Source organism: Neomonachus schauinslandi, chromosome 4, assembly GCF_002201575.2.
Source record: "Neomonachus schauinslandi chromosome 4, ASM220157v2, whole genome shotgun sequence".
NCBI classification, from domain to species: domain Eukaryota; kingdom Metazoa; phylum Chordata; class Mammalia; order Carnivora; family Phocidae; genus Neomonachus; species Neomonachus schauinslandi.
The window spans coordinates 8,655,244-8,678,194 of NC_058406.1; the positions used below are offsets into that span (position 1 = coordinate 8,655,244).

A 22,951-nucleotide genomic window follows, 5' to 3' on the forward strand; every position below is an offset into this window, starting at 1 on the left:
CCTTCCTTCCTCCCTCCCTCCCTCCCTCCCTCCCTCCCTGCCTCTTTTTTACCCACAATTAGAAATAACATGATGAACCAGCATACATGTGTACATGTGTAGGTGCAACCAAAAATTTAAAGTTGGTCAGTGCCCTTTTCCTGTGATAACACAGGTATTCTCTCTTCCGCTGCTATTTGCAACCAAGTCGTTCACCAGCTACTAGATGATGACCCGTATTTGGAAAAAGATGTTCTACACCCTGTTCCATACTCAACACCGCCTAGTTCTCTATCCTTAGTCAAGACCAGATGCCGGTGGTTGCTCAGCCTACCTCATCCACCCACTGAGAGTTCTGGGGAATCCAAGAGGTGGGATTTTTGGTTTTCCAGTAACAGTGTCCCTATTTAATCACAAAGTATGTGGCCAGAATGTACCCCTCTTCCAAGGCTGGGCCCTCTTCACAGATGTCAGCTGAATTCACTCTTGTCCTCCAGGACAGGGATTTCTGGCTCTGAGCCAGACTCTCAGGCTTGAGATTAGAACAACCAATTTTTAATGAGTGCTTAGCACGTGTCAGACATTGATATGTATGAACCCAAATCTTCTCAGAAATTCGGTGATCTATTTGCCTCTGTGCAAATGAGGAAGTTCTTGAATTCATCGAAGTATTTGAGTGCCTACTATGTGCTAATGAGCATGGTGCTAAGCATTAGAGATACAGCAGTGGGTAAGGTGGATAAAAATCTCTGTCCTTTTAGAGCTGGTATGCTAGTGGAGGGAGGCAGACTACAGGCAAAACCAGTTGAGTAAAAGACATCAGCAGATAAGGACTATGGGGGAAAATGAGGCAGGGAAAGTTTGGGGAGGGTGTAACAACAGTGTGGTTGGGGTAGGCCTTCTGAAAAGACAACATTTGAAGGAAGAAAAATGGGAATGAAACCCTGGGGATATCTGGGGCAGTGCGTTCTAGATGGAGGGACCAGCAGGTGCAAAGGCCCTGAGGTAGGAGCATGCCCAATATCTTCAAGGAACAAAATAAGACTAGTGTGACTGGAGTGAGGGAGGGGAAGAGGAGTAGGAGATAAGGTATGAAAAGGAACTGGAGGCAGATTGGGATCTCACAGGTAAGGACTTTGGCTTTACTCTGAGTGAGGCAGATGCAATTGGAGAGCTTTGAGCAGAGGAGTCCCATAAGCTGACTTCCATCTTAATGGGGTCTCAGGCTGTTGTGTAGACAACAGAGTAAGGATGGAAGCAGGGAGACCTGGCAGAAGATGACCAGTGTTCCAAGGAGGAGAGGATGGTGCCTGGGGCCGGGCGGCTGTGATGGAGGTGGTGGAAAGCGCTCAGGTTCTGAAGTCCTTTTAAAGATCCAAATGGGGGGTGCCTGGGTGACTCAGTTGAATATCTGATTCTTGTTTTCGGCTCAGGTCATGGGTCTCAGGGTTGTGGGATCAAGCCCCACGTTGGGTGGAGTCTGCTTGGGTTTCTCTCTCATAAATAGATAAATCTTAAAAAAAAAAAAAGAAATGATGTGCTGTGCTGACAGATTGGATGAGTCGTGGGTGACTCAGGGTCCTGGGCACATGGTGGGAGGGGGAGAGCTTCAGTGGAGCAGGTTTGGGGGAAATCAGGAGTCCCTTTTGGACATGTTAAGTGTAAGGCCCCTCTTCTGTAGTTGGATACAAGAACTTGGAGCTCCGTGGAGTCTGGCCTGGAGGTACACATTTGGGAGTCGGCACATGGATGGTGCCTTGGCCAGGGTTCCCCAGAAAGCAGAGCCTCAAGCAGAGGGCTCATGCACCCTCACTTATTTCTGCAGAACAACCCCAGAGAGAGGCAGGGAGGGAGGGAGGGAGGAAGAGAGAAGTGGGAAGGAAGGACAGCTAGCAGAAGGATGCATTATAGAGCTGGCTGCCGTTAGATGTGCCTGCAGAGTAACAGGCGGTGACCTTGAGAAGTCATGCGGGCGAATCTCGTACCTTTTCTTGGTGGGGACGGGGGGTGGGGGGAAGAATTTACCCACTATTTATTTCTTCCCACTGGTTGAAGATTTGCCCCTTGGGGCACTGACTATTTCTGGGTTGCATATATGAATGCTGGGGCACCAAACTGGGGTCCATGGTGGGTGATGGAGATGAGGGGCACAGGCGTGGGCTGGGGCTGTGGTGTGGGTCGGTTGTGGTCGCCACAAGTCACCCAGCCCAGGCGGGGCTGAAGCAACAGGCAAGGGAGGCCAGGAGGGTCTGAAGGGGGGGCGGAGGGTTTATGTAGAAAAGTCTACCCCTCAAATCACTCAGAGCTACACTTGCCTTCCCTCCCGTCTTGCCCGGGAGGGGAGGTCTAAGTCTGACCCAACAGAGCCCTACGAGGCGGTAGCCCGCACAGTCTCTGCCTCGGGGGACTAGCTGCTGGTACAGCTGGTCCCTCGTCCAGCCCCATTCTAGATTGCCCTTGTCCTCGTCTATGCTGCAACTGCTCTGGTTCCTGGTGGGGTGATGCAGACTTCCTTCCAGGGGACCTGAGCCCTTGGCTGTCTGGTCCTGCTTGGGCCATGATTGCCACGACTGCCACTTGCTGCTACCAGTGGGTGTGGAGACACCAAGAGACAGACACCGAGGGGGTTCCCAACACTCCCCTGTCCCACCGAGTAGCCGCAGCCCTGGCTCCTCACGGGGGCCAGAGTCTTGACCCCCAGCAGCACAGCGACTCTGCCCGCTGGTCCGCCAGCGTGACGGGCCCAGCCACCACGGGATGGCCACATCTTCAAGTTCGATGGGACCCTATCGTGTCCCTCAGCAGAAGCTTCCTGCCCCCAGGCACAGGAAACATGAACTCCAGAAGTGGGTCACTGGAGTGATGGAGGGAGGGGCCTCTACTTACACCCTCTGCTTCCTGTCCCCGAGTATTCTAGCCACAGGGGACACGGTGGCCTTTCTCAGCTGCTTGGAGAGCAGAGCTGTGAAGTATGGTCCCTGAGCTTGGTCCTTCCAAGCTATGCCACTTGGGTGTTGGGGTTCCTGGAAAGATCACTGGATCCTTTGGTCAGATGCCCATTGTTCCACATTTTGCCAAAAAACAGTCACTTGGTGTGAGGCGGTATGTGTATACCATGTCACTACATCAGGGAATCTAAAGCCCTCAGATGGTGGTGGGGGTGAGCCCCTCCCCCCCCCAGGGTGGTCAGGGGGAACCGTATGTGGATTAACATTAATCTCAATAAATACAAATTGCCCCCCTCCAGGGTGGACGGAGGACAGATGCAATCCACCTGCTACCGGTGGCTGGCTGGTCCCTTGGAGATAGCATATGGAGGGCTCAGCTTTGGTCCTGCTTCGGCAGACCAGGCGTTCAGGACCTCCCCGAGCCTTCGGGAGAGGAGCCCGGGCCACTTCACCCCTGTCGTCATGACTGCTCTGTCTGTCCTTGGGCCCTGTGTACCCGCACTAGGGTGGCTGCAGAGGGAGGCTGGCTGACATCTACCAGCATGTCACCCATTCCAGATGTTTGTTGACCGTCTCCCCTGCCCTGGACATTCTCTGATGGGTGGATTGAGACACATTTTTCATCTGTTGTGCCCCTCCTGGTGCTCACTGGCTCACCTTCTTAACCCCTCCCCAGTTCTCCGGGTCCCCCATCTTCCGAACTTTCCCCCCTAAGCTCCTGGCCACCAGCCAAATCACCTGCCACCACCCAGGGCTTTGTGTGTGTCTGTCCCTCAGGCCGTTCATCCCTCTTTATGCGTGGGTGACCAAGTGTGCAGTGCACAGCTGTGTCCACTGGGAGGATTGGCCTTCGTCTTTGTCCTCAGGGCCACTCCTGAGAGAGGGTGGGGGCACGGGAGTGACAGCTGTCCATTCCAGCTAGGGCAAACACACTGCCCAGTGAGGCCAAGTTCTTATTTGTTTCTTTTACATGCTTCACATCATTTTTTAAAAAAATATTTATTTATTTATTTATTTGACACAGGGTGCGCGAGCAAGCACAAGCTGGGGGAACGGCAGGCAGAGGGAGAGGAAGAAGGAGGTTCCCCCAGGAGCAGGGAGCCCGATGTGGGGCTTGATCCCAGGACTTCGGGATCATGACCAAAGGCAGACGGTTAACCGATTCACACTTTTAAACAGCTTTATCGAGATTTTATTTATTTAATTAATTATTTATTTTAAAGTAAGCTCTATGCCCAATATGGGACTTCAACTCATAACCCTGAGATCAAGAGTCACATGCTCTACCGACTGAGCCAGCCAGGCGTCCCTTATTGAGATATAATTTATATACAATAAGCTGCATGTTTAAAGTGTGCATTAAGTTTAGACATATGTATACACCATGAGACCATCACCACAACCAAGACAGTGGACATAGCCATCACCCCCAAGGTTCCCTCATGCCCCGTTATCATGCCTTCTTCCACCCCCTCTCCTAGCAACCACTGATCTATCACTACAGATCTGTTTACATTTTCTAAAGTTTTATACAGATGGAAGATACAGTACATACTCTTTCTTTTCCATGCAACATAATTAACTTGAGATGTATCCATATTGTGCGTATCAATAGTTTATTCTTTTTTATTGCCAAGTAGTATCCATTTATGGCTATACCACTATTTGTTTATCCATTTATCTGTTGACCTATGTTTGGCTACAACTGCTATGAATATTCATATGCAAATCTTTGTATGGACAATTTTTCCCCCTTGGATAAATGCCTAGGAGTAGAATGACTGGCTTGTATAGTGGGTATGAACTTGTTAAAAAACAACAACAACAACAACACAGCTTTATTGAGGTGTAATTTACACACCATAAAATTCACTCATTCTAAGTGTACAATTAAATCATTTTATGGGGCGCCTGGGTGGCTCAGTCGTTAAGTGTCTGCCTTCGGCTCAGGTCATGATCCCAGGGTCCTGGGATCGAGCCCCGCATCGGGCTCTCTGCTCCGCGGGAAGCCTGCTTCTCCCTCTCCCACTCCCCCTGCTTGTGTTCCCTCTGTGTCTCTCTCTGTCAAATAAATAAATAAAATCTTTAAAAAAAAAATCATTTTAGCAAGTTTACAAAGTTGTGCAGCCTTCACCACAATCCAATTTTAGAGCGTGTCCAGCACCCCAAAATGATCCCTCTTGCTCTCCCTTTCTCTCTCCTTTTTTCCCTTCCTTCCATCCTCCCTCACTTCTATCCTTTCTTTTCTTCCTGTTAATTTGCTGAATTACACTGATTGGTTTTAAAATGTTCTGGTGAAGTCACTTCATCTTGTACAACCTCGTTTTTGGTTTTCTCTGTAAAACGGAGCTGGCATGCTCCGCATACAAATTGGATTGCAGGTATCTGTGTTCGTGCTTAACCCACTGCTTCTCCCTCTCCTTCAGGCAGGGACCCTTCTTCCTTCTCTGCCTCCCAGTGCCTAGCACTGTGCTTCTTGGTGCAAAGTAGGCACGATAGATACTGGAAAGAAAGTATGAAAGAGTGAGCCTCCAGCCGCCGACTACCCCACTCCCGCCTGGCCTCCCACAGCTGAATTCCGCTGCTTGGGAGCAGCTTCAGGTCCAGACTCTGAAACTGCCGCCGCCTAACCCGGCGTGGCCGGCGGCCCCGTCCTGACCAATCGGAGCTCGCCCTCGGGGCGCCTGGGTGGCTCAGTTGGTTAAGCAACTGCCTTCAGCTCAGGTCATGATCCTGGAGTCCCAGGATCGAGTCCCGCGTCGGACTCCCTGCTCAGCGGGGAGTCTGCTTCTCCCTCTGATCCTACCCCTCTCATGCTGTCTCCCATTCTCTCTCTCAGATAAATAAATTTAAAAAAATCTTAAAAAAAAAAAATCGGGGCACGCCCCCATTCCTGTAATCGACGACCAGTCCGCGGTCTCGGAAGTTGACCAATCAGCTCCTGAGTCCCGCTGATAGGCCCGCCCCAATGTTGAAACTGCCGCTTCTGAACGCGGAGTAACGTTCGCAGGAGCGTCCGGCTCCGCCCGCAATCTGACCAATCAGGGCGGCCGGGTCGGGCCCCGCCCCCAGCCGGCGAAGCGAGGGGTGGCCGGGCGGAACTCCCGGCTGCGAGAGCCTCGCTGGGGCGGAGGACTTCCGGGCTTCCAGGCTTCCAGGCGGTGAGTGCGGGAGCGGCGGGGCTGGCGTGGGGAGGAAGGACTCGGCCCCTGGTGTGGGCGGTCCACAGGTGACCAGTGTGGGTGAGGCGGGTGGGGGGGCCGGGCCGGCTATCTGAGAGGAGGGTCTGGCCTGACCCGGCGTTAAAACCCGCCCGGTGCACAGTGAGGGAGACTGAGTTTCTGGGTGGAGCCTGGGCCTGGATCCCAGAGGCGATTAGGAAGCCCCTTCCCCAGCCTACAGAAATCCCTTCCAGAGACATCTGTGTGTCTTTGAGCCTGGGTCCCTGGGGGCAAAAGGCTGAGAGAGGAGGAGGAAGGAGAAGGCGTCCCAGGCACCTATCTGCGGCAAGAGGTCCTGGAGCCAGATTCCCGTTTAAATCCTGGCTTTGTCACTTACTAGCGGTGTGAGGTGGGGCAAGTTGGTTAACTCCTCTGAACTTTGGTTTCTTGATTTGTAAAAAGAAAGGGAAGATGGAAGGGTGGGCAGGACAGAGGGAAGCCTCCCTTCAGAAGCCTGATCTGTGTTGGATTCACAATTTATAATACTTTACCTTTGTAGACTTGCCCTAATTGTTTTCTACAAATTAAACTAATTTCATAGTTAAGATTGTTAAAGGGGGATTGTTCCCTTTTGGGCATGTAAGTAAACACAGTCTGGCCAGTTTAATAATAGACATTTGTTGAGTGCTCACTGTATACCACGCACCATACTAAGGCTTAACATGCATTGCCTCGTTTAATCCCTACAGTAATTTCAGGAGGTCTGTTATCATTTCTGTTTGGCAGATGAGGAAACTGAGGCACAGAGCAATTAAATAACTTGCTTGAGACTGCACAGTTAAGGAGTAGTAGAGTGAGGATTCAAACCCAGGCCTCTGGCTCCACAGGGCAGCCTCCTTGGCCGGTGTCATGCTGTCTTCGCTTTAGGTAGAAGAGCTGGGCCTGGAACCCAGCCCGAGGGTACACCACAGCCCAGGAGGAAGCCACGCCATGCGCCTGGGATGGTGGAGACCAAGGACTTGGTGCAGCTCCGGCAGCTCAACTTGGCACTCCTGAGGCAGCTGTGGGTCGGGCAGGATGCCGTGCGGCGGTCGGTGGCCAAAGCAGCCTCAAAGGTGAGCACCCGCCTTGAGAACTTGCAAGGGGGGGGCGTGAAGGGGCTCCCTAACCAGGCAGGTCCCAGGCCTCCTGTGCAACACGCCCAGGTTAGAGAAAACTGAGGCCCAGCAAAGAAGGGACTGGCCTGGGAGGCTGCAGAGGCCGGAGCAGGGATGAGGATTGAGGAACCAGGCCTTTGTGCCTAGTGCAGGTCAGTTGGGTGGGTAGCTGGGCCACTCCCTGGATGACCTGGCCTCTCTGTTCCAGTCAGCTCTGGACTCCAGCAGCAGCTATGACTCCCAGACACCATCGTCCCAGGAGATGTCATTAATGGCCCTCAGAGCCTCCGGCCTACATCCTGCCCACCAGGGTGATCCCTGTGATATGTCCGGGCCTGGTGGGACCAGCTCTGGAGTGATCTCTCTCCCTTCTGCCAAGTATCGACACCAGCCGTCCCTGGGCTCACTGAGGCCCTACTCGGCACCCTTGCTGGCCATCTCAGACCCAAATGACCCAGCGCTTTCAGCAGAGCTGGACAGTCCAGGGCCTCAGGAGGTCCAGGCCCAGAGCTCCACCCTGGATCAACAAAGGAGGCTGTCCAAGGTAACATGGGAGAATAGAACTTCCTTGAACTTCAGTCTCCCTATCTCACAAATGCACTCATCGGCAGGCTCCCTTCAGGGTGGGAGATACCTTGAGTCATGCCCAACTCAGCTGAAGTGCTTAAAAAGTGGTGGTTGTTAGTTTCTCGGCACTTTGGGAAGAAGATGATGAGCCCATTTTACAGATGGGAAGACCAAGGCTCAGAGGTCACGCTTGTTCAAAGTCACACGTAGAGGGGGATTGCGGGCCAAACTCTTCCAACTCCCAAGCCCCTAGCTGAGTCCTGGGGCTCATGTCAGGGTATAAGTTAAGACATGGCCCCTTTTTTTCCCGCAAGGTGGGGCCTCCGGGCTGGGCCTGCATGCCTAGCCCTTGCCCCTCTCTGTCTCCCTCCTCAGTCAAGAGTGACCCTCAGTGAGGAGTCTGCATTGCCTGACAGGAGCGGGCACCTCTGGCCATACTTGGGCTACGACTGGATTGCAGGTATGGCCCGCCTCCACATGCCTGCCTGAGCCCTACCAGTGCTGAATGAATGAGTCAGAGCTGCCATATTCTTTTTTTTTTTTTAATTAGAGCGAGCGAGCACGAGGGGAGGGAGGGGCTGAGGGAGGAGAAATAGATTCTCCACTGAGCAGGGAGCCAGACATGGGGCTCCATCCCAGGACCCTGGGATCATGACCTGAGCCGAAGGCAGACGCCCAACCGACTGAGCCACCCAGGTGCCCCAGAGCCACCATATTCTTTAGCATGTATTGGTGCCAGGCCCCTGCAAAAACTCCGTGTGCATATCATCTCTTTACATCGTACTGCCTATCCCCCTAACCCCCCTGCCTCAGCAACCTCAGTGGCCTGGCTGGTCTTCCTCTGGCTTCGTCCACCCCATTACTATCCATTTTTGAATGGCAGCCAGAATGAAACCTGGGAATCAGAGTACTTAACACTTAGAATAAAATACAAAATCCTTATCTGGACTTACGAGGTAAGACCTGGCCCCAGGTAGCTCTGTGACGTGACCTCTCACTATCAGCCTCTGGCTCTTTGCTCCAGCCTCGTGGGCCTCCTTGCTGGTCCTTGAACGTGCCACGCTCATGGCAGCCTCAGGGCCTTTGCACTTGCTGTCCCTGCTGCCTGGAATGCACTTCCCCAGGTTCACACCCTCTGGGTGCTTTTTATCATTGAGGGCCCAACTCAGGGGCTCGGCCTTCTGTGAGCATAATGTCGTAGGGCCCCTGCCCCCCACATCCCTGCCTGTGGCATCAGTCATTTGTATGTTCTTCATATCATTCGTTCTCAGGAATCGTCCCATTTCCTTATTTCTTAGCTGAGTTCTCCAGTGGAATGTAAGCTTCATTCAAGCAGGGCCATAGCCATCTTCTTGCTCTATCTCCCAAGCCTGAGCTTAGAGGTGTGTGACGCATAGTAGGTCCTCACACGACACCTGTCGAATGAGTGAGTGAGCAGCCATAAGAGGTTGCTGCCATTTGGCTCCCCATTTCATAAAGGGGGAAACTGAGGCACAGAGAGGTTGAGTTACTTCCTAGAGGCAGGTGCTCCAGGGGGTTGCTGAGACCCAGCGGTGGTGGGGACACAGGCCCTGTCCCCAGCATTTCCCGGCCTGTCAGCTCGCTGCCTTGCTTCCCATTTCTGGAAAGTGGAGGCGCCTGCCTCCTGCCCGCCCTGTCCCTGTGCTCGCTCTCCTTCCCGAGGGTGAACGAGCGCCCCCATCTCAGGCCTGTCCCTGCCTTTGTGTGCTCTGCCCCATCCCCTCTGGGCTCCCGGAGGATTTGCTTCCTGCGAGTCTCTCCTGCCTCCTCGTTCAGTCCCATGAGCATGTGGACACTGGGAAGGGTGAGGAGAACAGGTTTTAGGGAGCACCTGGTACAGGTGTTCTGTGAGCTTCCCTCAGCTTTACTCCTCTTATCTCCGCCGCCCTTCACGATGATCTATTAGGCCGGCGCTGCTGTTGTCCCCCGTCCCCGTGGACAGATGAGAAGGCTGAGCTGCCGGCCCTGAGGCACTTCACGAAGTCTCCCATCTGCTCAGCTGTAGAGCTGCAACGTGTTATTTTCTACCCTGATGAAATATTTCTATTTTATTTTAATTTATTTTGTTCAGTTTAGTTAAGATTTTATTTATTTGAGAGAGAGCACGAGCGAGAGCGCACAAGCAGGGGGAGTGGGAGAGGGAGAAGCAGGCTCTCCGCCTAGCAGGGAGCCCGATGTGGGGCTCGATCCCAGGACCCCGAGATCACGACCTGAACCGAAGGGCAGACGCTTCACGACTGAGCCTCCCAGGCTCCCCCCCTTGCCACCATATTTGTAAGGCTTACGAAGGCAGGGCTTTGTCTAGTTCCCTCCTCTCTCCCTGGCACATCAAACTGCAGCCCCTAGGAAGGGCTCTGTAAGTATTTTTTGTTTAAATATTTTTTGCACGGACAATAGGCTGTGCGTGAGGGTAGACACACACGGAGGCAGGACCAGCAGTCACAGCGAGTGGCGCGTGCCCTCCAGGTCTGTACGAGGCAGAGTGGGGGCAAAGCAGGTCGACTGGAGTGCTGTGCCGAGTGCCCCCTAAGGCTCGGCCGGCGGCCACACAGCAGCTGCTGGTGCTTTGCCCACTCCAGGCTCTCTGGACAACAGCTCACCCATCACCAGCAAGCCTGAGGCCTTTTTCTCCAAGCTACAGGATTTCCGGGAAGCCAACAAGGAGGAGTGTATCAACAGTGACCCTGAGTGAGCAGGGGTGGCCGACGGGTGGGCAGGGCGGCTCAGGGACCCCATTGCCCGGCCTGCTCACCCCTGTCCCCTCACAGACCCCAGTTCCTAGGCCCGTGGGAGAGCAGTGGTGTGGAGGAAGACCATGAGTGTGAGTGGAAATTCTCGGCAGGGGCCCCATAGCCTGGCTGAGCGAGGTCTCAGGGGGCCTAGGGAGGCAGCTGGGGTGGTGGGGACTCAGGGAGGGGGAGCCTAGGGTCCAGACAGGGTGGGGCAAGCCTTGGGTCGGGGCTGGGGAGTGGCAGGGAGCTGAGGCCAAGCCTGTGGCACCCACCGCCCCCCTCCCCAGCCGCCTCCTTTCCTGTGCGCCCCCCACTTCTGCTGCTCTGTGCTCAGGGGGGTGGGGGCGCTGGCTCAGTCACACGAGCACCCGAGTCTTTGCTTTGGGTTCCCATCCGCAGCAGACGATGCACACACGTGTGTACGTCATGTCGGGTTCGTGTTCTGTGTGTGTACGCCTGTGCGTGTGGCCATGGGGGAGGTGGGGTTGGCGGACCCGTGCGGTGGGGGCAGCGGGGGGCGATCAGGGATCTGGGGGTCCAGCTGAGAGGAGCTGCTGCTTCTTCCGGCCCTGCAGGCGTGTACTGTTACCGTGTCAACCGGCGCCTGTTTCTGGTGCCTTCCGATCCTGGCGCCCCTTGCCGCCTGTGCCGGACACCTCGGGACGAGAAGCGTCCTGAGACTCGGGTGCGGACAGCGCAGGTCAGGTGAGTGGCCTGAGCAGGTAGGACCCCTCGGGGCAGCCGGAGGGGCGGCAGCGGCTGAGGAGAGGAGCCGAGCCTGAGGCCTGCCAGTCCTGCGGGAGGGCAGGGTGGGCCCCCTAGCCACCAGCAGGCACCCGTAGCCGGGCCTCCTCTGTCCACTGTCCCCCCCCGTAGGGTGAGCATCCCGCTGTCTGTCCTGGACCCCCCACACCAGTACCGCATCCACCGGCGGAAGAGCTTCGACGCCTCCGACACGCTGGCCCTGCCCCGGGTGAGCAGCAGTGTGGGGCTGGGTGGAGTTGGGCTCGGAGCCCAGGTCCCCACGAGGATCCTGAGGCCCAGAGAGGGCCAGAGACTGGGCCAAGGCCACACAGCGAGGCTGGGCACAAGGAGGGCGAGCACCCAGGTCTGTGGAGTTCAGGCTGGGCCGCTTCCATCACCTGGCACTGTGCTTGTTCCCTGTTCCTCGCCCACCCCGTGCTTCCAGGATAAGTGTCTGCCCGCCTGCTGGCGTCACGCACATGCGCCTCATTGATTGAGCTCTTGGGTGCTGTGTGCGGAGTCCTTAGGAGGATTACCTCATGGAGCCCTCACAGCAGCCAAGACTGTGGGTCCTGTTGCCATCCCACTGTACAGATAAGGAGACTGAGGCCGAGGGAGGTCACTGGTCTCAGATCAGCAGGTGGAAGAGCAGGGATTTGAACCCAGGTCCTTATGTTTCCTAGTGTCTCCCATGGAAACGTTCTTTGTGTCTCCCGTGTAGGGGGGAGCCCGTGGGGGCCCCACTCCCAGTTGAGGCTGGGGGAGCTGGGATTATAGGGAGGAGAAGGGATGCTGAGGAAAGTCGGTCTGCTCATCTGTAAAATGGGCACAGCAAACAGTCCTCAGACTGGTGGGGTGAGTGGGGCACTTCAGTGATCAGCACCTGTCAGGGGCGTGGGTTAGAGTCTGGCACACAGGAAGCGCTCTGTCAGTACCCACGGGCTTCCCTCCTTCTGTCTCAGGCCAGGGGCCCAGGGCCTGGGTCAGCAGGGAAAGGAAGGCCGGGGGTAACCCAGTGGGTGGACACGGGCCCTGCCCTGGGGGAGCCTCAGTCTGCAGGGAACATCATGACTGTTTGGGGGGACACAGCTCCAGCTAGGGGATGCTGGCAGTCCAAGGGGAGAGGCACAGCCCCCTCCCTGGGGTGCGCCCCATCAGAAGGGAGCTTAACCCCTCGCTCTCCACAGCACTGCCTGCTGGGCTGGGACATTCTCCCTCCAAAGTCTGAGAAAAGCTCAGCCCCCAAGAGCCTGGACCTCTGGTCCTGTGTCTCCTCCGAGGCCCAGCACCGGAAGCTGTCAGCTGCCAGTACTTCTCACCTGGTATGGTCCAGGGTGCCCCAGGAGGGACAGACGCCTTGGAGCAGGCCTGGGGGGTGGGGGGGCAGATCGGGGCAGAGAGTGCAGGGCCCCAGCCGCCCAGCCCTTGGCACCCTTCCAGGCTCTTCTGCTCCCTGCCAGCTCCCCACCCCACCCAGGAAGGTGACCCTGACTCTGATCCAGAAGGGAATGAGGTGGGAACTGAGGGTGACCTTTCAAGTGGCCCCCTCTGACACCTCCCCATTCACCATCCAGGCCCTGCCAACAAGGGTCCCACCCTGCACCCCAATCTGGTCAGAACCCCAGCCGTGTGCCCCCTGGCTGAAGCCCTGAGGACTGGCCACTTGGAGGAGGACAGAGCCCCTGCCATCACCTGTAACCCGTCTCCCCTGTTAGGGCGCCCACAACCAGGGAGGTGGACTTAGGCCCCACCCTCCTAGGTGGGCAGGTGGATGGCCCCACGCTTTTCTCCTTCCTGGGGACAGAGGTGGGGGCTCCAGGGTTGAGGGGGGAGCGGGTGAGAGGATTCTGTGACATGTTCATAAATAAAGCTCAGTACTCTGTGCAGCTCCAGATCGCCTTGTGTGCTGGGTCTGTCCTGCTGATGCCCTCAGTGTCCAGGAGGTGCCCCGGCAGCAGCCTCTTCCCCTCACCCGGGGACAGACACATCTGACAACCCCCATTGGGCCAGGTGATTCCATGGCCCCGGGCGTGGCTCTGCAGCTCCCAGCTCTGGGCAGGTGGCCTCCTAGGTGGGTGCTTGGGGCTCAGGGGCTCAGGCAGGCCCCCATGGATGAGGCTGAAGCTGTGGATAGCAGGCAGTGAGTTCTCCCCTTCTTCTTGGTCCCTAAAGCTGGGGTCCATTGATGGGGGGCTTCCTCCTCCCCTGCCCTCTCTAGCCCAGCCCTGGGAGCCCCGGGTGATCAGAGCCCCGACAGGCACAGACGGGGAAGCCAGGGAAGCCGAGAGCCAGGCGGTGAGCTGGAGGCAAGGTTGGCCGAGGGCCCAGATCTCCCCTCCTGGGTTACCAGCCAGTGTCTGTCTTCCTCCTGATAGGTTGAACAATATGAAAATTCCTGGTTTTGTAGGATAAAAACGGACTAAATGGGAGCCCGAAGGTCAGAGGAGGCACATGGTTTTTCTGAGGTTTCTCAGCTCAGAGGGCTGGAACGAGGGTTATGGTCTCCCGTGGCCTCCACGAGAGCCATGACGCGGGGGAAGCTTGGTCCGCCCGCTGCGCACGGCTCCCATGTTAGTCAGGGTGGGTGAGGTCCTGCTGCAGTAGCTGATGAACCCCTCGCTCTCGGGGCCCTTCTGTGGGTTCCAGTCTCCACATTCACACCAATGCTTATTTTTTGCTTTTTTGATGATAGCCATCCGAATGGGTGTGAGTTGGTATCTCGTGGTTTTTGGTTTGTATTTCCCTGATGATGATTGATGGGGAACATCTTTTCTTGTGCTCATAGGCCATTGGTATGTCTTCTTCGGAAAAATGTGTGTTCAAGTCCTCTGTTCATTTTTAAATGGGGCTGTTTGGGGGTTTTTTGTTTGTTTGTTTTTTATATGTTGTTCACTTGTAATTTGAAGTCATAGGGCCTGTGGGAGTTGGTGGTTTTGTTAGAAATTCTTTGGCCAGAGGGAAAAGAGAATCTGGAAACCTTTGGCCAAACAAAAATTATGAATTTACAGCTGAGATCAGCTTAGAAGTTCAGCTGACGCAGAAAAGCAACAGTTTGAACAAGACAAATGTTTCCCATAAAAGTCCTGACTGCAGTGCTGGGCCATTAAAGCCTCAGGGTAAGTGGTTTCTCTGGAAACAGAATTCTTTTGAAAATGTAGGTTTCACCCGTTTACTTCCAGTCACTCCTGTGTGCAAGAAACCACACCCATGGTCTCCAGACACTGTGACACCATTGATAGACTCACCCTTTGTCCGCCACCAGGAAAAATGGGTCTAAACTCTGATGCTCAGGCTGTGAGGTCATGCTAATTTCAGAGATGTTAAAATGTGAAAGAATTTGCATCTTAGAATTAATGAGACACAAAAAGTCTTTTTTTTATTAAAAGAAATACTGTTTTTTAAAGATTTTATTTACTTATTTGAGAGACCAGAGGGAGAGAGCACAGAGGGAGAGGGAGAAGCAGGCTCCTCGCTGAGCAGGGAGCCCGATGCGGGGCTCGATCCCAGGACCCTGGGACCATGACCTGAGCCGAAGGCAGACGCTTCACCGACTGAGCCACCCAGGCACCCTGAGACACTTTCTATGTACTGACTTCTGAGTTCTGTGCACCCCCCGGCTGTCTCAGTGGTGGTCTCCGCGGTGGCTTCCTTGGGGCCTTCAGGGGCAATGGGCCGGGGTGGGAAGACTTAACCTGATCTTTGCTGCTGGTCTGCCTGCCAGTGTTTCAGGGAGGCTAAGGAGGACTTGGCCCTGGGCTCCTGTCCAGCCCACGCTGCCTCTCCTGAGCTATTCCGGATGACCGCTTCAATCTGGGGGAAATAGGCTTCTTCAAACCTAAGGGTCCCCAAGAATGAAGGTCACCGGCAGAGACCCCTGGACAGAGTTTCATGTCTCCCAGGCCCCCTTCACTCAGCCTGCAGCCTTTCCCCCTGATGTCCTGCCCTCCCAGGTACCCGTGCGCCCTTCTGCGTTCTTCGAGGCCCCTCTGTCCCCCCTCGCTTAGGGTTGCCCAGACCTCTTCCTGTCCCCCACCTTCACCCCTTCCAGCTCCCACTTAACCCTCCACATCTCAGCCGCCATGCCCCTCAGATGCACCCCCCCCCTCCCGTCACACTCTTCCCTTCCCCACACTTGTCCATTCCCGGCCTTATAGCTTATTAAGTGTCTGATCATGCGCTTCCTTGCTTCGTGTCTCTCTCCCCTGCTAGAATGTAATAGCTTTGTGAGAGCAGAGGGAGTCTTTTTTTCTTAGTTGGAATTTCTTTTTCTTGTTTTCTCAAAAGTAGTGGTTAACCTGTATTCAGGATCGGGTGTTTTCGTCCACCTGGTTTCCCACCTGCATCAAGAAGGTGATAAGAGGAGGCTTTAATTTCCCTGAGCCAAAGGAGGCTTGTGTTGGGGTGCGCACACTGATAGGTCGTACATGTTTGTCCCCACTCCTGCAAATTAATAGTGTTCTTTTTCTTCGTTCCCCCTCCAAGTATGTGGCATAGATCCCAAAGGAAAAAAGCAAGATCGCCTACTTCTTCCCAAACTGATGTCGTGTGTAAGTCACTTAGAAATAAGAACAGGGGCGCCTGGTGGGCTCAGTTGGGGGAGCACATGACTCTTGATCTCGGGGAGGTGAGTTTGAGCCCCATGTTGCGGGTAGAGATTACTTAAATAAATAAATGTAGAAACAAAACAAAACGGGGTGAGGGTCTGATCTCTGTTGCCGCATCAATGCGTAGACACACGGACCCACATGGGCCATTCATTCACGCACATGCTCACTCGTTCGCCATGTGTGTGTCAAGCTCCTACTGTGTGCCAGGCACTGTCCGGGGCTCCGCAGAGCGAGCAGTGGTCCAGGTAACAGAGCAGGGGCCTGCCCCCCCAGAACCCCCCCACAGGAGAAGTTGACACTGCTCCCCTCTCCCGCCCCTCAGAGCAAGCCTCCAGCCCTGCTAAAGCTTTTTTTCTGAGTCTTAAACCTGCTGGCCGCCCTTGGCCTCCAGGTCTTGATCCATGCTGCTCCCTCTGCCCGGAGCTCTCTTCCTACTCCAGCCTCAGCTTCCACGTCTGCTCCTCAGAGGCCCAACCTGCTCCCACAGAACTGGGTTGGGCCCCCTGAGTCTGAGGCCCCCTCTGCTTACCTGCCAGAGCCGCCTCACCCTCCACAGCAAGATGCTTGGGGGCAGGAGCTGGGCTCAGACTCGTCCTCAGCCTTAGCCTAGAGCAGCACGTGGTCTATGGTAGGGGTTCAGTAGGTAGGTGGCAGGCGAGTGACTGAATCCATGAACCCCTAGGTCTTGGGGAGAAGAGGCCACACGGCCCTGGGACCTGAAGAGAGTGCGTCCCAGGAGTTCGGCCCCGGTTGGTCACTGGTTTTCCGTAGGTCGTACTGTCATGCGTCTCCAGCAGATCCTGGGGGTCTGGCCTCCTGGGAGGGGATGTGGGGAGTGAGCCCTCCATCCTGGGAACTTCCTACACCTGTCAGCAGCTGTGGGTCCCAATCTTTGGTGTGCAGATGGGGAGCGCGCGGAGGAAGGAACGCTAGCTGGCCTCCCAAGGGACCCTTCCAACTTCCCAGATGGCAACTGGGAGATGCTTCTGTTCTTTGGGAATTTGAGCGACCACTCCATTCCTACTTCTCTGTCCTCATGGACGTGGACCACGGGTGGCCCAGAAGACAACAAAACGCTGGATTTTCCAGAGTTAGTTCCCCATGTGCTATTTGAACTCAGCATTCTGATGTTCTGGGAATTTACAACATTTTGGTGTGAAGTTTCTAGTGGGCACCCCAAGTCAGAGATCGGGGTTCAGACCCTCCACACTGTTTGGCGGCTTCCTGACCGTGACCTTGGGCGTGTCACCTAACTCCTGCACCTCAAGGGTGACAGGGCCGGTGGGAGGTGGGGAGGCTGACCTAACAGGGCCCTAACTGGTAAGGCACGACGCTTCTCATCAGCTGTTCAAGCCCCCCGCCCCATCCTGTCGTAAGATCAGTGCCGTCTGGACCGGGCACAGTGCTGAATTCACGCTTCCTGCGCACATCTTCCCAGGGAGGAGGAGCTATGGAGTATGGAGGAAATGGGGTTAAAGCCTCGCTCCCCGGCTGTTGCTGAGAGCAGGTGGCAGGGCAGTCCTGTCATCGGGCCCTGCCCACAGCGAGGAGGACGGGTGGCGGAGTCAGCCACAGGACTGTGGGTAACCAGGGCCTTCCCCACGGCCAGCGTCTCAGGTGTGTGAGGGTGGTTGGCTAGGCTGCGCGGGAAGTCGTGAGGAGAAGCCAGCCTCGACGGGACCGTGCTGTGGCCCGTGGGGGTGGCATGAGGTTGGGCCTCACTGCCTGGGGGCCTGATGGTGGCTTGGGTGGCCTCTGGGGATATCCCCCTGTCGTGGCACTAGGCTGAGCCCTGACCACAGGGTACTCACTTTCAAGTCCTCTTCGTCTGGCTGGAAGTGGGCCTCTCTCTCCATCCCCAGAAAGCACCAGCAGTCCTCTCTGCCTTCTGGCAGGACAATGGCGGGGGCGGGGGTGGTGGTGGGTGGGAATCTAGGCGCTGTAGGTCCCAGCTCCCAAGGCGAAGGGACCATTCTCAGCCAGCCAGGGCTGGGGACCCATGGGATCTCAGCTGGGAAAAAAGGGGACAGGAGAGGCTGTAAGAATTTCCTAGATCTCAGATATGGTATTCGGGGGATCTGGCCTGCCCTTAGGGCTGGGGGCATCAGAAAACCCCAACACAGAGGGAGACCCCTCTTTCCCACTCCCAACAAATTCTGGCAGCCTTCCCAATCCCCCTTTGCAGAGTCTGCTGGGGGAGGAAGGAGCAGCTCGAGGGAATACCCTCCCGGATTGGTGGGGTCCGTGCCAACAGAGTGGGCAGAGCACCGGCCCTGGAGCCATGGGCCTGGGGTTCAGGGCAAGTCAGTGGGCCCTGGAGCCCCAGCTTCCTCAGCTGTAGCGTGGGCATTCTAATGCTGCCTACCTTATGAAGGCATTTTTGAGGACTGAACGAGATGATAAGTTAATGAGATGCGTAGTGGGGCAGCTGGGACTTAGTAAGAGCTTACTCCATGTGTCCTGCAAAGTCGGGGGACCTGTCTCTGGAGAGTCTACCCCACTGGGCCTCAAACACAGTAAGGAATGAGGGAAGGAAGGGGATGGTGCTAGGTAATTTCTCTAGTAAATGGTTGATAAAGGGCCCTGCCTGGCCCCATGTCCCTGCCAGAGTGGGCCCCCATACTTGCATGCCTGGGAGAACCAGGTGGGCAGCTGAGAACATCGAGGCCAGGCTGACCCAAAGCCTGGAAACCACTCAGGCCCTTCCAGGAATCCTTGGCTCACAATTCGGGGTGCGGGGCTGGGTGACACAGCAGAAGAAGAGAGCGGCTGTGGGCATGAGGTGACACAAGCCTCCATCCATCTCCTTCAGCGATAAACCTCTCTCCTGTCTTCCCTCAGGAATTGTTGTCCAGACCTTTCCTTGGTCTCCCTGGCTGGCCCCACGCACTCCCTGCCCCACCCACTCCCCAGCTCTGGAAGCCATCCCTCCCCGGGCCACCTTGTTGGCCTTTATCTCCCCATGTCTCTTGACCAGGGCCAGGGGGGCTCATCGGATCTTCTCGCCTTGCCGGGCTGGGGCCTTCTGAGGGGCCGGGGTCCCTGGGAGCTGCTCATCCCTGTGGGCCCCAGCTTGTCCATACTCTCGGAAGATGTGGTGGCCACCAGCATCGGGAAGAGCCAGGAACACCCCTGGGTCCACAAAGTGGTTTCACTGGTGGCCCCAAAGACGTTTATCTTCTCAGAACCTCAGAATGTGGCCTTATTTGGGGTAAGGGTCTTGACAGATGTAATGAAGGTAAGACTCACGAGATGAGATCATCCTGGATGAGGGAGGGCCTTAACTCCAGGAGGGGGTGTCCTTGTAAGAGAAAAGAAGGCACACAGACACGTGGAGAGGGGGATGTGACGAGGAGGGGGAGACTGGAGTGACCCGTCTACAAGCGGAGGACCCCAGGATTGCTGGTGGCCCCCAGGAGCTGGGAGAGGGGCCTGGAACAGTCTCCCTCAGAGCATCCAGAAGGAACCAACCCTGCTGACACCTTGATTTTGGACTTCTGGCCTCCAGAACCGGGAGAGAATCCATCTCAGTTGCTTCAGGTCACCCCATCTGTGGTGACCCTGGCTGCCCTGGAAAACTAACACAGTTCACAAGGAGCTCGGGGTGAGTGAAGCCTGGCCCTGTGCTTTGTGGGCCCACGTGACGGCCGCTCGCAGGCAAGCTCCCGTCCACAGTTCGGTTCTTAGCGTCAGGTTTGATTTTTGTGGGAAAGCAAAAGCCTCAGTGTCTCTCTCCCCCATTCGTATGTTGAAACTGTAACCCCAGCACCTCAGAAGGTAACCAGATGAGGAGATAAGGTCTTTGAAAAGGTGATGAGGTTCTTTATCAGGCATGACTGGTGTCCTTCTACAAAGGGGAAATTTGGACTCAGGCATACGCTCCGAGGAGAGGCCATGTGAGGACATGGCAAGATGGCCACCTCCACGCCAAGGACAGGACCGCAGAGGGAGCTGCCCGGCCCTTGATCTCAGACTTCCAGCGTCCAGGATTCTGAGACAACACACTTCCGCTGTGTAAGCCACGCCGTGTGTGGCGCTTGGTGAGGTTGGCCCTGGCAGACTGACTCCCCCACGCCCGCCCCCGTGTGCACACACGCCCTCCTGCACACTCACCCCCCCACACTCAGCATTCTCACATGCGCATGCGTGCACACACACACACACACACACACGCACACGTGCTGCAGGAGGCTCTGTCATTGTCACTGTGGCCCCAACACTTAGTCATTTAACAACCCCCTGGGTTGTGTTGCTTTCATGGAAGCCAACGCTTGGCTTTTCTTTTGCCGAGAGCTTCTCACTCAATTTCTCTCGGTCTCACTTTTCATTCTGACTGGGAAGGATTTTTTTTCAGTCTCTCTCTCTCTCTTGTGGTTTTGACTGTGCCCCTGGTTGTAGCTCCGACCCCACGCCTCCGGGCTTAGCTCTTGCCCATCCAATGTGTCCACTGTGGGGGGGATGGGCCTTGCTTGTCAGCTCCCCCCCACAGCTGCCCAGCCATTTGCCAAGTGGAAGGTCGGGGGAGGGGGTGTGGGGGAAGGACGTGTGAGGGTGAGAAGTGAGCTCACAGTGGGGGCCTGGGGTTGTGGACAGACCCCAAAGCCCGAGTGTGTCACGCAATCTCCTCAGCTGGGAGTTTCTGTGAGCAGTTTGAGAAGTGTTGGGGCACAGAGAATCCTGACGTGGTAGCAAGAGCCCCTTCAGGAACTTGGGGTCACCAGCTGATCACAGAGCTTTCCCTGGGGGTGCTGACGCCGGCTCGCCCCAGCTGAACTGCCCCTCCCCGAGCCACCGGGCTTGGGGTTCTCCTCCCCCTTCCTTCAGACCCACTCAAGTGCACTTCTGTCACTGCTAACAGATTGACTCTGGGCAAGGCACTCCATGCCCTCATTAACTCAGAGTTGCTAAGTATGGGAAGTCTTAGAACAATCCGTGGCAGAAAGCAGCCCCTTCCTGCTTTGAGACTCTTCATACCCCAAATCCTGTGACTCTCCTCTTCTTTTCCAGATTATTTGGGGCTGGGGGGAGGGGTCAGGGAGAGGGGTTGTTTATCACTGGAATAGCAGGAAATGGTGCCTTTTTTTCTTCTTTCGGATGTGACATTGGACAGTTTGCCTCTCAACTCAATCTCATAGCCGAACATTGGCTATTGTAATGCCTACCTTGCGGGATATGGGGGAGATTAAACGGGCTCACATGGGTGAGGACTGTTACAGACGGATTTGTGTTCCCCCCAAAATCTGTATGTTGAGGCCCTAACCGCCAACGTGTCTGTATGTGAAGATAGGGCCTCTAGGGAAGTAGGGTTAAATGAGGTCCTTAGTGCCCCAATCCAACAGTGGGCCTTACAGGAAAAGGACACCGGGGTGTGCACACGCAGGAACGAGGTTGTGTGGGGACCCTGAGAAGGCAGCTGTCTGCAGGCTGAGGAGAGAGGCCTCAGGAGAACCCAACCCTGCTGACCCAGTGATCTTGGGCTTCCAGCCTCCAGGACTGGGAGCAATAAGTGTGTGTTGAAGCCCCCCGGTCCGTGGTGGTCTCTTACAAGAGCAATAGCGAGCTAATAGAGGGGCTCCCGTGCTGGCTGGCAGGCACACAGTCCCCGTTCAATACATGGGAGTCGGGGAGGTCATTCTCCCTGCTGTTCCTACACATCTTAGATCGGCTTTTGTCCTGGACCGTCTGTTTGCACAGCCCACAGCTGTGGGACCTAGTTCCTGTCTCCCTGTGGGTCAGAGAACAGGTTCATTAACCTTCAGCCTCAATGGAGATTGGCTTCCACTGCCGGGTCATAAAAAGGGTGTTACTTTGGGGCAAAGGATGAGTCTTAGGAGACGGGGCCGGAGAGGGGGTGTGTGTGGTCTCCTAAACGGTGAGCCAGACAACTGTATGCCCAGCACTCACCTGGGCAGGTGCCTCATCACCCTGCGGGACTTGGGGGCAAGGGGACCCATTCAAACACCAGGCTCAGGCTGCTCCCCCCGCAGAGAGTAGTAAGCCATTTAAAAGGCCCTCTGGGCTCCTTGTCTCCAGCAACGGAATCACCGAGACTAATTGTTTGACAATTATTATTACTAACTCAGGGGGCCTGTCCTCAGTAAGTCAACAAATACTTACAGTGCCAGGTCCCGGGGGTGGGGGCGGGAAGCATTGAAGAGATTAGACAAAGCTCCCTGTCCTCGGGAGAACTTGCCTTCCAGTGGGGGTCCTGAGACTCTCTGGGCAACTGCTTCCCATTCCCCCACCCCCCCACCTGGAACCCAGGGGCACTCATCTGTACTAGATGGTCACACATAGCATATTTAGAATAGATCCCCATCTTTGTAGTAGCTGGGCTATGAATATTCTAGAGCTGTGCGTCCAGCTCTGCAGGGAGACTTATCAGTTCCTTTCATCTTTGCAGGGCCCTGTGAAGTGGGGGAAGCCAGTCCCAGGGAGGTTAACCAGCTCACTCCAGCTTGCTCAACTGTGGCGGGGACGGCGGGGACAGCGGGACAGTGGTGCGATTTGAACCCAGCTTTGTCTGACTTTTCCAAACCCTTCTCCTTTTTCTTTTTTTTTTTCTTTAACAACACCTGGTTATCTCCAATATCCCATTTTATCAATACAAGGGTTTTTTGTTGTTGTTTGTTTTGTTTTTTAATTTGCAACACAGATCACATGAAAGAGGTTTTCTGTGTGCTCTTCGTTTTGCTGAGTCCGGAGAAGGTGAGAGGGACACAGGTGGTGCAAGGAAAAGCTGCATTGGGCCCTGGGCTCTTGCAGGGCTGAGCTCCCACACAGGGGCCCCGGGGGCTGAGCTCTGCCTGACCTGGTCATTTTGAAATCAGGGGCCCCTCCTGGGAAGGATGCAGGCTGAGGAGAGCTGCAAGGCAGGCTCAAAAATCAGGGCTTGAGATGACTCATCTGTGGCTATTTATTACCTATCTACATTTCTCGGTCTGATTGGGCTGCTTGAGGGCCGAGCCTCCTTCTTTCTGGGTGCTGACTAAGCAACCCAGGGTCCTGCCCACCTCTGGCCTCATCTGGAGCTCA

The 22,951-nt window shown here is 55.6% G+C and overlaps 1 protein-coding gene across 4 annotated transcripts; it reads left to right on the forward strand.

Moving 5' to 3' along the window:
* Positions 1-6,029: 6,029 nt before the first annotated feature.
* LOC110574676 (migration and invasion inhibitory protein) lies at positions 6,030-13,225 on the forward strand. 4 transcript variants are annotated; one of them, XM_021683450.1, is made up of 10 exons: positions 6,030-6,088; positions 6,976-7,203; positions 7,454-7,789; positions 8,188-8,272; positions 10,413-10,521; positions 10,602-10,654; positions 11,141-11,270; positions 11,442-11,538; positions 12,497-12,631; positions 12,927-13,225. In XM_021683450.1, exons 2-10 carry the CDS (start codon positions 7,090-7,092, stop codon positions 12,951-12,953), a joined length of 1,086 nt encoding a protein of 361 aa, XP_021539125.1. In that variant the 5' UTR covers positions 6,030-6,088; positions 6,976-7,089; the 3' UTR covers positions 12,954-13,225. The 4 variants fall into 4 exon arrangements, with proteins under 4 accessions (XP_021539125.1, XP_021539123.1, XP_021539126.1 ...); XM_021683448.1 differs by having other exon boundaries at positions 12,884-13,223; XM_021683449.1 differs by having other exon boundaries at positions 6,052-6,088; positions 7,016-7,203; positions 12,884-13,223.
* The last annotated feature ends 9,726 nt before the right edge of the window (positions 13,226-22,951 follow it).

What these genes read in the sequence shown, in the direction of transcription:
- LOC110574676 (XM_021683448.1), top strand. Translation starts at nt 7,090, where the DNA reads ATGGTGGAGACCAAGGACTTGGTGCAGCTCCGGCAGCTCAACTTGGCA. An exon ending in GGGCTACGACTGGATTGCAG is followed by an intron (nt 8,273 to 10,412) that starts GTATGGCCCGCC and finishes TGCCCACTCCAG; the next exon opens with GCTCTCTGGACAACAGCTCA. An exon ending in CTGCCAGTACTTCTCACCTG is followed by an intron (nt 12,632 to 12,883) that starts GTATGGTCCAGG and finishes TTCACCATCCAG; the next exon opens with GCCCTGCCAACAAGGGTCCC.